The 13,820-nt window shown below is 37.1% G+C and overlaps 1 protein-coding gene and 2 long non-coding RNA genes across 6 annotated transcripts in view; all 3 read right to left on the reverse strand.

The window, feature by feature from the left end:
• Positions 1 to 13,820, reverse strand: part of LOC141376355 (uncharacterized) — a 974,232-nt gene that overhangs the window by 473,776 nt on the left and 486,636 nt on the right. The window lies entirely within an intron of this gene.
• On the reverse strand, positions 553 to 3,737 carry zgc:165539. The gene is given in 5 exon segments (NM_001111176.1): positions 553 to 1,164; positions 1,516 to 2,046; positions 2,221 to 2,969; positions 3,490 to 3,545; positions 3,635 to 3,737. Coding segments are annotated over 3 exon segments (1,590 nt in total). The 5' UTR covers positions 2,722 to 2,969; positions 3,490 to 3,545; positions 3,635 to 3,737; the 3' UTR covers positions 553 to 606.
• Positions 10,497 to 13,820, reverse strand: part of LOC141376356 (uncharacterized) — a 259,480-nt gene continuing 256,156 nt past the window's right edge. The window contains exon 5 of one of the 2 annotated variants that reach the window (XR_012386286.1): positions 10,497 to 12,132. This is a non-coding gene — a long non-coding RNA (uncharacterized lncRNA). The remainder of the gene's footprint in view (positions 12,133 to 13,820) is intronic. The other variant, XR_012386283.1, reaches the window with a different exon arrangement.

Consider the following 13,820-nt stretch of genomic DNA (forward strand, 5'->3'; position numbering starts at 1 on the left):
TTTTTAACAATTGTTTTATTGTAAAGGAATTGTAGTTTCCAAAAGTAAGCTAGAATTTAAATGAATCAACAATTCATTGAGTCGTACGACATGACTAAAAGGACCTTCAGGAAAATAAGATCAGTGATTTTTATTTATTATTATTTTAATAGTAGGTTCTTGAAACATGCATTTCTTTAATAGGACAACAACGGTAGTGGAAAATATTACCTCAATATTCTTTGAAAGCACCTTTCTTTCATAAATAGTTGTAGGTACAAGCAGTTTTTGGAATCAAATGTATTTAAAACTAAAATTGCCACATTAATGACGCAAAAGGGTGAAATAATGCAACAAAGTTTTGAAATATAGAAACCTAAATATTTAGTGTAAGATTACCGTTGATTAAAAGGACAGATGAGAGAAAAAAAAATCCTTTAGGTCCAAATCAAACAAGTCTTACTTGCCAACATTATAAACAATTTAGTGGATTTGAAATAATCAGTTTGTTACATACAGAGAAAAAAAAAAATATTCTAAACCAACAAAAAAATAAATTGATTCATGCTTGGAAAAAAATCTCAATTTTATTGGAAACATTGCACCATATGGCAGTTTAACAGTTTTCTAATCCTTGACAGAGTAATAACGTTTTAGGGTAGAAAAGCTGCTGGAAGGATTCGAAAAGTCACCGGTTGAGGTTTGGAGGACAGAAGATGAAGATCCCGTAGAAGACGCATCTTTGGCATTTTGAGGCTGGATTAGTCCACCATAGCTTCCTTGCAAAGTTAAAGGAGCAGAGGAACCTGTCTGAGAGCCATAGACAGCAGTAATCTTCTTTAAACTTGGCACAGCTGACTGACTAGTAACAACTGGTGGCATTGATACAGATACGTATGGGTTTGAAAGTCCATAAACAACCTGGCTTGATGAATCTCGACCCTGGAGTAGTTCTTGCAAAGTGAAAGGGACAGAGGATCCTGTCTGGGTGGTATAGACTGAGGTTAACTGATCCGAGTTTGGCACTAATGTTGACTGACTAGTAACACCTTGGGGCAATGATACAGCAACATATGGGGTTGAAGGTACTGAAACAACCTGGCTTTTTGAACCTTTACCCTGTAGTAATTTTTGCAGAGTGAACGGAGCAGACGAACCAGTCTGAGTGCCATAGACAGAGGTAACCTGCTTTGAACTTGGCACAGGGGTCAACTGACTAGTAACAACTCTGGGCAATGATACAGATACGTATGGGGTTGAACCATAAACAACTTGGCTTATTGAGTCTGAACCCTGGAGTAGTTCTTGCAAAGTGAAAGGGGCAGAGGATCCTGTCTGGGTTGTATAGACAGAGGTAACCTGCTTTGAACCTGGCCCAGGTGTCAACGGACTAGTAACAACTTGGGGTGATGATACAGATACATATGGGGTTGAAGGTACTGAAACAACCTGGCTTGTTGAACCTTTACCCTGGAGTAGTTTTTGCAGAGTGAGGGGAGCAGAGGAATCAGTCTGAGTGCCATAGACAGAGGTAACCTGCTTTGAACTTGGCACAGGGGTCAACTGACTAGTAACAACTTGGGGGAATGATACAGATACGTATGGGGTTGAAGATCCATAAACAACCTGGCTTGTTGAATCTTGACCCTGGAGTAGTTCTTGCAAAGTGAAAGGGGCAGAGGATCCTGTCTCGGTGGTATAGATGGAGGTTATCTGCTTTGAACTTGGCACTGCCGTCGACTGACTAGTAACACTTTGGGGCAATGATACAGATACGTATGGGGTTGAAGATCCATAAACACCCTGGCTTGTTGAATCTTGACCCTGGAGTAGTTCTTGCAAAGTGAAAGGGGCAGAGGATCCTGTCTGGGTGGTATAGACTGAGGTTAACTGCTCTGAGTTTGGCACTAATGTTGACTGACTAGTAACACCTTGGGGCAATGATACAGCTACATATGGGGTTGAAGGTACTGAAACAACCTGGCTTTTTGAACCTTTACCCTGTAGTAATTTTTGCAGAGTGAACGGAGCAGACGAACCAGTCTGAGTGCCATAGACAGAGGTAACCTGCTTTGAACTTGGCACAGGGGTCAACTGACTAGTAACAACTTGGGGCAATGATACAGATACGTATGGGGTTGAACCATAAACAACTTGGCTTGTTGAGTCTGAACCCTGGAGTAGTTCTTGCAAAGTGAAAGGGGCAGAGGATCCGGTCTGGGTTGTATAGACAGAGGTAACCTGCTTTGAACCTGGCCCAGGTGTCAACGGACTAGTAACAACTTGGGGTGATGATACAGATATGTAAGGGGTTGAAGATCCTAAACCTAATCGACTTGTGGCATCTTGAGTCTGGATTTGCCCACCATATGTGGTACTTTCTTGCAAAGTAAAAGGGGAAGAGGATCCTGCCTGGGTGCCATAGAAAGAGGTAAATTGCTTTGAACTTGGTCGAGTTATGTACTGACTAGCAACATATTTGGGCAATGATATGGTTGTATATGGGGATGAAGATCCTGGAGCAGACTGACTTGTACCTTGAGCCTGGGTAATTACACCATAGGTGGTACCTTGAGAAACGGAACTAGACAGACTAGGAGAGCTCTGATCATTAGTGGACTGGCCAGAAACTCCAGTCTTCAAAGCAAAGCTGCCACCTTCCCCTTGTGCAAAAACAATTTGTTTAGAACCACTTGAAGTGGATGATCCAGACAAGCCCTGAAGTGACGCTAAACCACTCATACCAGAAGCTGAAGAGGGGGTATTTGGAGATAGAGCTTGGGGTGTAGAGTCAGAACTGCTGGAAACACCACCTTTAACAACCTGAAGTAGATTAAACTCAGGTCTGTTTTCTGGCAAACTAGAGACCACTTCTTCAAGCAAAACCCCAGTGACAGGGGCTTCTGGCACAGAAGACTGGACCACAAGAGGCAAGAAAGCGTTGTCAGATGGCTGACCCCACCATTGGCCAGCATTTGGATAAGTTGAATCTAGAGAACAAACAAAAATACTCAATTAAAAAAAAAAAAAAAAAAAAAAAAAAAAAAAATCTTTGTACACATTTCTACACAAATATTTATTAAAATCTTACAGTGTCCATGTATATACACATGCACCTCAAGTCCTTTACATTAAACTGTATAAGGCAGCTCAATAGCTTCTGTAAAAAACAGAGCTACACAAAAGCTTAAATTGTTTAGATAGTCAACTTAAAAACCCAAGTACTCACTCAAGGTGGTTGTAAACAAGCTTTAATTTTTGCTTAACACCAAAACTAGCTTAGAGTGTTAGAGATTTAAAAACGACTGAATTTTATTAAAAAAAAAAAAAAAAAAAAAAGAAAGAGTCACCCATCCGTTTGGTTAACAATTTGTTTACATCAATTTGAACGAAATTTTTTTTATTTTTTTTTTTTTTATTTATTTTTTAGAATTTCGATTTGAGGTGAACAACCACTTTGTGCAGTCAAATGTCTGTGATAGGAAGGAATCCCTACAATCAACTACTTACATGCATAAGCAGGAGCATTCTTCCAAAAGAGCAGGAAGACTACTAAAAAGGGTAACCTACAAGCAAACAGACATGGCATCATGACATTAATCAATTTCAAGAAAACAATATTCACAGAACGAACCACTGCAACTGATAAACTCACCTTTTCCACCTTTTATCCATGGCTTAATAAAACCAAGCAACAAACTCTAACACTGACTGCTTATTGTTCCAAATCCCCATAAACAACCCACAAATCCAAGCATGCAAAGTGTTGGAGGTAAATGTTTTTTATAGGCCATTCATTGAAATCACTAATTACATTAACACTGTTCACCTGGGAAAATCACTTGCTCTTAAACGATAATTAAATTTTTTGGTGAAGGGTCTGACCCCCTCTGCTGTTTAAACATTGTAAAGCAGCTAATCCCAGCCGTTCACTGTTTATTTTGTACAATTAAAGAGTTAATAAGTAAATGAATAATTTTTATAAGGTTTTTATATTTTTATTGCCTAATGTATCAATTTTGCTGGATTGTACATTGTATTGTATATTTGTTTACTAGTATTCTGAGCATCATTCGTTTGCCCACAACAAACCATGTGTTACATATTTTACATAGTTTTCATTTAATACATATCACTTATTGCATTCTTGGCACCAAATACATTCTAATAAACAACCAAAAATGACACATTTGCAGACAAGTGTAAAATAATCTAACAGTGCACAGCAAAAGAAGAAAAATCTATTGATCATTTCCTCAGACACTATTTAAGAAAGGGTACTAAAGCAATGCTGTTCGTACAGTGGTCTTCCATTACATTATCTTAGATTTTGGTGCATCAATTTATTAAATCGTTTACTTTAAGAAATTGTGATTCACATTGATCAGAGCAGTCTTCTAATTTCTTTTTATTTTAAATTCATTGCTGGGAAAAGACACAAACGTTTAGGCTCAAAGCCTTCACCAAGGTGCAAAGCAAATTATTTCCTCCTTTGCTAATTAAATAGTAAAAGAACAGCAAGAATCATTCATTCATTCATTTTCTTGTCGACTTACTCCCTTTATTAATCCGGGGTTTTTACACAGCAATATATCCATACACACATTCACACACACTCATACACTACGGACAATTTAGCTTACTCAATTCACCTGCACCATATGTCTTTGGACTGTGGGGGAATCCGGAGCACCCGGAGGAAACCCACTCGAACGCAGGGATAACAACTCCACACAGAAACGCCGACTGAGCTTAGTCGAACCAGCAACCCAGCGACCTTCTTGCTGTGAGGCAACAGCACTACCTTCTGCGCCACTGCTTCGCCCACAGCAAGAACCAATATAACATAATTCAGTTTTTGCTGTTTATCAGTGTATGAAGCAGAATGTATATAGGATCGAGTTTTAATATTTGCATAAATGTTTAAGCAAAAGACGCAATTATCGGGAATCTAATTTACATTTTTAAGTACCCAGTGCAGTGCTTTGCAATATACTGTACATTATCAGTACAACAGTGTAGTGATGTAGAAGTACACTACTTACAATTTAGCTTATTTAATTCACCTATACCATATGTCTATAGACTGTGGGGAAAAACGGAGCACCCGGAGGAAGTACGTACATTCATGGCACCAAAACAAATAATAAATATATTTCCACATGTATTGCCACGACCATAATTCACACTTTTTTATACAAACCATAAAATAATGTGACAAAAGAATGAACAAAAATAAATTGGTTAGTATTTAGCTTTCCTCTTGCTATATGGTAAACCACTGCTTTCGATTTAATATGGCCACTGTAGTTTTTATGCATTTTAATGAACATCTGGCTTTCACAATTTATTTCACATTTTCTCTTTAAAATATACAGTGAAAAGATTGTAACAGTTACAAATCCATACAATACATTAATCCATAATCTTAGCACTTCTGAAATAAAGAAACAGGTTGTAATTCACACTAGTAGCCATATTACTTGCACTAAAGTCTAAACTCTGTCTGGCCTTTACCACACTGACACAATTCTATTTTTGTACCCCATCCCCTTAGTCCTTACAACCGAGGGTGAAGGAGAAGGGCTTTAAAATTTACCACTAAGAATTGGGACAGCACTGCAGCACCTGCACATATCATCATATGTCATCGCGATCTCTTGCTTTATATGAGATCAGATGATTAAGACTGCTGTAGTGATTCCAGTTGTGCTATTTTAAGATATTTATCTTCAGGAAATCCCTGAAGGCATATATGTTATCATAACGATATAATGTGTCAATAAGATCCTAATACTGTGCATTAACACAGTGGCCATATTCATCTAAACACACCAAAAACAACATTATCATTATAGCAGACGCTGTAAAAAGCCCATTCTCAGCCACTAGACATTACTGACAGGGTATTTGAGTGTCATCAAGTGTCAGAATGTTGTGGGACTGCTATCCAGGAGTTTTTATTTTAGCATTTATTTTTAAAACATGATGGTAAAACATGAACTTGATGATGAATATATTAAAACATATGCTTCTTTGTTGTAAAAATTCGTAATAATGACAAAAAAATACTAATTTGCGGATCTCCTTACTTTCGGGTGCAGTGATTCTGCTGTTTTGGCTGGTGTATTCTGGAAAATTTTCTTACCCCTTGGTTTTGAGTGTGGTCCTTAAAAAAATCTTCATTCAAAGGGATATTCACCTCTTCCCCTTAGCGCTATGCTTTCAAGCTAAAGAGAATTGGGACACCCCTAACCCTTGACGTGAACGCGTAAAACGAGGGGTATAGGGGTAAGGGCTAAAGGGTAGAATTGGGATTGGGCCTAAGCCTCACACAAAATCATCCACACAGCAGCGTAGCAACACTATTCATACTACATTGGCTTTACTATTTAGCAACACTTACATAATAACCAAATATTCAGAGCAGCAATAAAAAACAGCTTTGTATTCCACATATGTAGACTGAGTGTGCTTGATTTGAAGAGACTGAGAAACATCTAGAAGTGTAGATGACAGATTAACGGTTGATTGAGAGAAAAGTGAATGAACAAGGAAGTAAGATTAATGTTTGGTGTCTCAGGGGTAAAACTCAGCCAGAGTGCTCTGAGGAATCAGGAAAACACATCTCAGTATTGAGAAGTGCATCAGAATAAATTAGGTACAGCCTTAAATTTTTGCGTTAAATCAAATTAACTTTATTTTCCCAGAGATGGGTTGCGGCTGGAAGGGCATCCGCTGCGTAAAAACATGCTGGATAAGTTGGCAGCTATTCTGCTGTGGCGACCCTTGATTAATAAAAGGGCTAAGCTGAAAAAAATGAATGAAATTAACTTTATAAAACATTTAAAATTATATAGTTTCATTTTTACAGAGTAAGTAAGGAATGCCCAAACTTCTACTCGAGGGCCGATGTTCTGCATAGTTTAGCTCCAAATTACTTCAACACCTGCCTGGAAGTTTCTAATATAACTAGATTAGCTGGTTTAGGTGTGCCTAATTTGGGTTGGACCTAAACTCTACAGGACATCAGCCTTCCAGGACCAAGTTTGGGCACCCTTGGAGTATGTAATTATTGGGTATCTCCGTCAGATAGGTAGTATTGATCAAGCAGGTAGAACTCTACTGCTGTTGTCTTTGTCTTTAACTGAGTGGAGTGGAGAAACTAGGGACTCACACGCCTCAGCAATGATAAGAAACTGATGGTCAGGTATTACGTATTGATGGCAGATGTCCTTCCAGGAGGAAAAGGATGGTGATGGACATAGATAGTTGGAAAGATGTTTTGTCTGTGGCAGTTGTTTCTTTTTCAGGTACTGGACACACAACATGCAAAAGAAAAAAAAACCCTTAAAAGCATCGGTGTAGATTTATCTGCAGAACATCTTGTGCATTGCTGGTGCTCAGCAAGCATGTAGAGCTCTGCTTGTCCTTCCTATGTCTTTTACAGTTTAGACTGGGGCATGTGAAAAAACAGGAATCACACCTCAGCAATGATTGGAAACTGAAGGTCTGGTTAGGTATTTTCTGAATTGATGGATGGATAAATAGATATCCTTTCAAGAGAAAGGGTTTGGAGATGAGCATAGATTGTTAGCTAAATATCTTGTTTGTGGCTGTTGATTCTTTTTCAAATAATTGACACAACACGCAGAAAGAGAAGAATTACAAGAGCATCAGTGGACATATATCTAAAAAACACTGGAGAACATGGTGTGCTTTGCTCTTTTGGTACCTTTTTGCCATGCTAGGTACCCTTCCTAAAGGGTATCCAAAAAGTGGTACGGTACGATTGTCTTTTTTGTACCTTTTGACAGTGGAAATGGCCATAGAAGCATACTCAACCATACCGTACCACTTAGTGGAAACGGGTCATTAGTCTTGCTTTTGTCTTTTGCAGATTAGGCTGGGGCATATAGAAAAATAGCAATCACAACTCAGCAATGACTTGAAACGTATGGTCAGGTTAGGCATTTCCTGGATGGGTGGATAAATAGATGTCCTTCCAAGAGGAAAAGGGTGGACATGGGCTTAGATAGATAGAAGTCTTGTCTGTGGCAGGTGTTTCTTTTTTAGGTAATGGATGCCCACCATGCAAAAGAAAGGAACTCGCAACAGCATCGATGGAAATTTATCTGAAGAACATTGGAGAACATCCTGTGCATTGGTGGAGCTCAGCGAGCACGCAGAACTCTGTTAGTCCAGTCTTTGTCTTTTACAGGCTGGAGTGCATCATATGGAGTAAAATAGGCATCACACACCTCAGCAATGACCTTTAAAAACAGACGGATGAGTGCATGGATGGATGTCCTTCCAAGAGGAAGGGGTGGAGGTGGGCATATATTGTAGATAATGGTACCACAACAGACAAAAGAGGGAGACTCACAAGAGCATCATTGAAAATAGCTGGAGAACAGCTTGTCCATTGCTGGAGCTCAGCAAGCAGGTAGGGCTCTGTTTTTGCAGTCTTTGTCCTTTGCAGATTGGAGTGGAGCAGCAGTAGGAGACTCACCCAGGATGTAGCTAGACCACATTTACTGTGGCATGTGCTAAGGAATCCTCTTCTTCATCTCCTTGAGGAAGAAAACATACTTGTCTTAACCTGGGGCCTGTTTCAAGGTTCAACCAACTCTGAGTTGAAACTTGAACTCTGAGTTGATTTACCAAGAGATTAAAAACTCGCTTTCAGAATAGCGGATCTGCGTTAGGTCAATCAAATTTGAGTAGACCAACTCAGAGTTAAGCGTGCACACAGCAACTATAAAAAGGCATTATCAATGGAGTGCAGATATTACGAGTGACTATGGCAACATCATAAAAAAGAGATTAGAATTTCTTTCTCCAGCTGAACTTGATGTGCTCATGCAAAGTTATAGCAGAAATCACTATATATTTTAAAACGCAACACCACTGCATCAGTGAAACAGAGACAGTTAGTGAGGGAAAACAGCTGCTCAAGTTAATATGTAATTTATCATTTAAAGTATTTAAATATTTAAGTATAATATAATAAGTAATGTTATGTGTGACGTTTACAATTTTTTTTACACACGTTCCAACTTTTATACACGTTGATCAGTTTTATTAGGTTTAAAAGTGCACTTTTTTGTCTGCCTTTTTTGTTGATCAAGTGATAGAGGCTAAACTAAACTAGTTTTTAGAAAGAATATAATCCCATTAATCTAGTAACAGTACAAGTCCCTGTTGAAGTGAATTTAAGCTAATTATTTATTAAAAAAGGACAAGCCATTCTTGTATGTGACTTTGTTCTTTGTGTGACTGAAATGTAGGCAATAGCTATGTTTTTATTCAAATATATTAATTAAATTTATGTGCAAAACTGGAATAACGCATAAAAGATGTGCTAATAAAGCAGCGTTTCCATCCAAGTAAAAAGAGAACAAAATTGTCACTTCCTGATTAACTGGCGCCACATATAAACAGTAAAAACAGAATTTACGGCTGTGGAAGAAGCTGCGTCAATCTTTTCTTTACTTAATTAATGTACTTGCGCCTCATTAGACGATGTTGACACACAATGAACGGGTGGGGGCGTTTGAAGCCATGAGAATTGGAGAACAGATGCTCTTGACATGCTCCAGATGCTCTGGAGGTCATTAATAATATACATTAATACTGAAACGGTTAATGCGTTTTATAATGACCAAGACAACATTTAAGATGTGTTACAGTGTGCTCAGCCTGCTGGTTTGTCCATTCACACACATTTTCATCAGCATATGATCTCTTAAAACAAACCTTTTTTTAATGCACATACTGTAATTTGTTCAGTAAAAGTGTTTTCATCATAGGCAAGAAATACCGCTTCATCTTTAAAAAAGGGGAGGAGACCGACAGAAACTCAGAGTTTAGAGAATGAAAACTGCTCCTGACCAGGTTAAGTTCATAGAGTAAGTTACCACAGTAACTGACCCTGAGTGTAAGTTACTTTCTTTCAGAAACAGGCTTGACTTACCCTGCTTTCTCCAGTTTAAAAAACCTGCCATCTTAAAATAGAAAACCCAGAGTTTCTCTCATTTCAGGGTTAAAATACTTTGAGTTTTCACTTAACCTCCTTTCTGAAACAGGCCCCTGAAGTCATATGGCACTTCTGTTGCAAATCTTAATATTATATTTCATTCATTCATTAATTTTCTTGTCGGCTTAGTCCCTTTATTAATCTGAGGTGGCCACAGCGGAATGAACCGCCAACTTATCCAGCACAATTTTACGCAGCGGATGCCCTTCCAGCTGCAACCCATCTCTGGTTAACACCCAGAAACACTCATTCACAGACACATACACTACGGACAATTTATCCTACCCAATTCACCTGTACCGCATGTCTTTGGACTGTGGCGAAAACCGGAGCATCCAGAGGAAACCCACGCGAACACAGGGAGAACATGCAAACTCCACACAGAAATGCCAACTGAGCCGAGGATCGAAACAGCGGCCTTCTTTAATATTATATTTCATAACAATAAAAAAAGGAAGCAAGATCATAACAATTTCTTGAAGAGTAATGTTTTATACACATACTAAACAGAATTTTACAGAATTCATTCATTCTTCTATTTAAAGGCACAGTATGTAATTTTCATTGCTAGGAGGTGCATATTCACAACAATCTAAGCACTAGTAGTGGTGTTTAAGAGGCTGTTTACATCACAACATGTCAATGCTTTTTGCCTGTTTGTTTAAATGACATCAACAACATTTTTTGAGTGAAAATGCCTACAAGTGGAAGTAGAGCTTTTTAAAAAAACAAGCCTATGAAAATGATGTCATGCACAAATCACAGGTATGTGTTTAGAGAGGTGTAGATTAAAAGCAAGCACAAACAAACGCACAACAGTGGCACAGTTATGTTATAGCTTGTGTTTGCTAACACTTCATCAGCAACAGCAGAGACACATCTTACACATCTGGCAAGTTCAACATACACACTTGTTCTGAGACAAACTCTGTCACTTCTTTACAGATACTGTTTACTGGTGACAAAACTGACCTGACATACGTAATACAGCATTTTTGGCCATGTTTGCTAAAGTATCTGGATGCAGCCTTTATGATGCAAGCTGAAAATGCATTTCTCAGCGATGCAATGTCAGACACAATGCACTCAATGGAGCTGGTGACATGATATGAGGGGTGTGGTTATGGGTGGGGTTAGTTGAGCCCATTAAACCTGTTAGCCAGCACTCAATTTTGGGGATTTACACCTACCTAACTTTAAAATGTAACAGTTCCTGACTCCAGTAAGCTACAAACACAAATTATGTATCATTGGAAAGAAGACACTTTGTGTTACATGTTAAAAAATATAAAAAGTTATACATTATGAAGTCATGAGAAAAAATTGTATTGTGTTCAATATTTGTTTTCCATATGCAAACACAGGAAAACATTAATGTAATGTCCTAGATAAATATGACTTGAAAGCAAAGTATTTCGTGAGTTTATATTTTAAATTTGATGAAGATAGCATGCAAAATGAGATTACTGTAAAATGTTTTCTGAGGCTATGTCGATGTCCTTCTCTCCCTCACTGTCAGAGGCACTTTCTCAAAAATAATCTTCCCAAGCTAAAACATTTACAGTTGCTAAATGATTTGGTCTACATTCACAGTTTATGTATCTTTGGAATGAAGACACTCTGGGCTTTGTTATCCATCATCTAGAGTTTATAATGCTTAAAATGAAAAAAGTTATAGATGCTTAAGTAATGGAAAAAAATGCACCACACTAAACATTTTATTATTTCATAAACAAATATGTGAATTTTTTTTCTGAAGCAACACAGAAAAGTAATAGGTCAAAATCCACACATCTCCTGAGTATATGATTTCAATTTGACACCAATAGACAAAAAAAGACAATGTCTTGTGTTTTTCACCCTCTCCTTTTTTGTGGAGAAGTCTGATGACCACATGTACTGAAGGTTTCATACACCACTATTTTTTAAATGTAAAATAATAAACAGAAACGTACAGTATGAATGCTTTATTTGAGCACAAGTAGTACATTGTGATAAACAAGTCCAGTGCATATAAAAAAGTCTTACAAGAGTTGATGTTTTCTCTGTCACTCACTGTCAGAAAGTGTTTCATGGGAGTTTGCTGCTGCTTGAAATCCTCAGCAGAGATTCAGCTATGAAGAAAAAATTAATAAAAAAACAGAATTAGGATTCTATTGTAAACAATTGTATTTTCTGCCTTGAGCAGCAAACATGATATTTCTTTGGTGTAAAATATTCAACACAATCTCACAGCAATTCGTAACTTTTTCATTTAGTGGCTAATTTGTATGAATTCGTATGATCTAATTCATACAATTTAGTACGATTTGCTTATCCCCCAATGACGGTTGGGGTTAGGGGTGGGGTCAGGTGCCACACCTCCTTTTTAAAATCGTACCATTTCGTACGACTGAACTCGTACGAATTCGTAAGAATTAGCCACTAAACTGGCAAAACGTAAAATACTTATGTTTTCTTGTGAGATCAGGCTAAAAAAATTACACTAACAAACAATAATTTCAGTGTTTGATTTGATCAAAATTAGTGTCAAAAGCTAGCATTATATTATTATATAACATTATTTTATGATGTTTACAGCTTGCTCTTATTTTCGGTGTTATTGTACCATTCTGGGACAATTTTCTAGCAACGTTTTTCTGGAAAAATTAAAAACGTTAAAGTAAAAATGTTAAAATAAAATGTAAAATATATAACGCAATTATTATTTGAAAGATATTTTAGTGCTATGTAGGTCTACTGTACATATTACTGTATTATCTGAAAGTGCTAACAAAGACAATAACAGTAACACGATAACAGTTTAACAATTATCAATAAGTTTTGTAATAATTACAAATAAGTTTTTGGGAAATTAAAATATCAGTTAATCTGCATAAAATTTACAATATGAGTTCTATTAGGTTAAAGCAATAATAATTTGCTTGTGATGTGTATAATTCACAGATTGATATTACAATTCAAAAAGAGTGGTTTCTGCAAACACTAATACAGTGCACCAAAAGGCTGCAGATATTTCCACAGTTTTTTGCTTGAGAAATGAAAAATCTCCCCAACAACAATGTAAAGCATTTATTTTATTTGATGTTATTTTGTACGTAACTATATTTTCTCTGCATTGTTTACAGCTTGATGATTTCAAGAGTTCCCACTTAGATATGCTTAGCATTTATAGCAGGTTTGGCATGCATATCAGGAGATCTAAGATCAGGAAGGTCTCGAGAGCTCCCCCTTTAGAGAGGAGGAAAAGGAGGAGATGGGGTGGAAGGGGGATTCTTCCAAAACGAAGATAGAGCAGTAGGGAGAAAATGATCCATTTATAGTAAACTAGGATCACTTTGATTGGATTATTATGATTATAGATGAGCTGCCAGTAGTGCTCAATCATATCACGTGCTTCTCTCGAAATTAGTTTATGAAACTTCACTTTTAGGACCTCATGAAAAAGAAAATAAAGTTTGTTGTGAGAAAATTACCCAGAGCACTATAATTTATTGCATGTGAATAAATTTATTGTATATGAAGATAATATTCATTCCCTCAACTCAATACAAAACAGTGATAAATTATTTAAAAAACAATAAATGTCTAAAAATATTGAAGTAACTGAACAATATTTAATTACAAATACAATTAACAAAATCTGGCATGTTTAATTTTATATTATAATATATTCAATCATTGCGTAATATTTTATAGTAGAAAAGTAGTTTAAGTTACAATTTATAAGCAGCTGAATTCAGGTTAGTCGATCTTTCAAACAGCAGGCGGCACTGTGAAGGTCTGGAAGTGCAGGTCTAGC

This window comes from Danio rerio, chromosome 10, assembly GCF_049306965.1.
Source record: "Danio rerio strain Tuebingen ecotype United States chromosome 10, GRCz12tu, whole genome shotgun sequence".
In the NCBI taxonomy this organism is placed as follows: domain Eukaryota; kingdom Metazoa; phylum Chordata; class Actinopteri; order Cypriniformes; family Danionidae; genus Danio; species Danio rerio.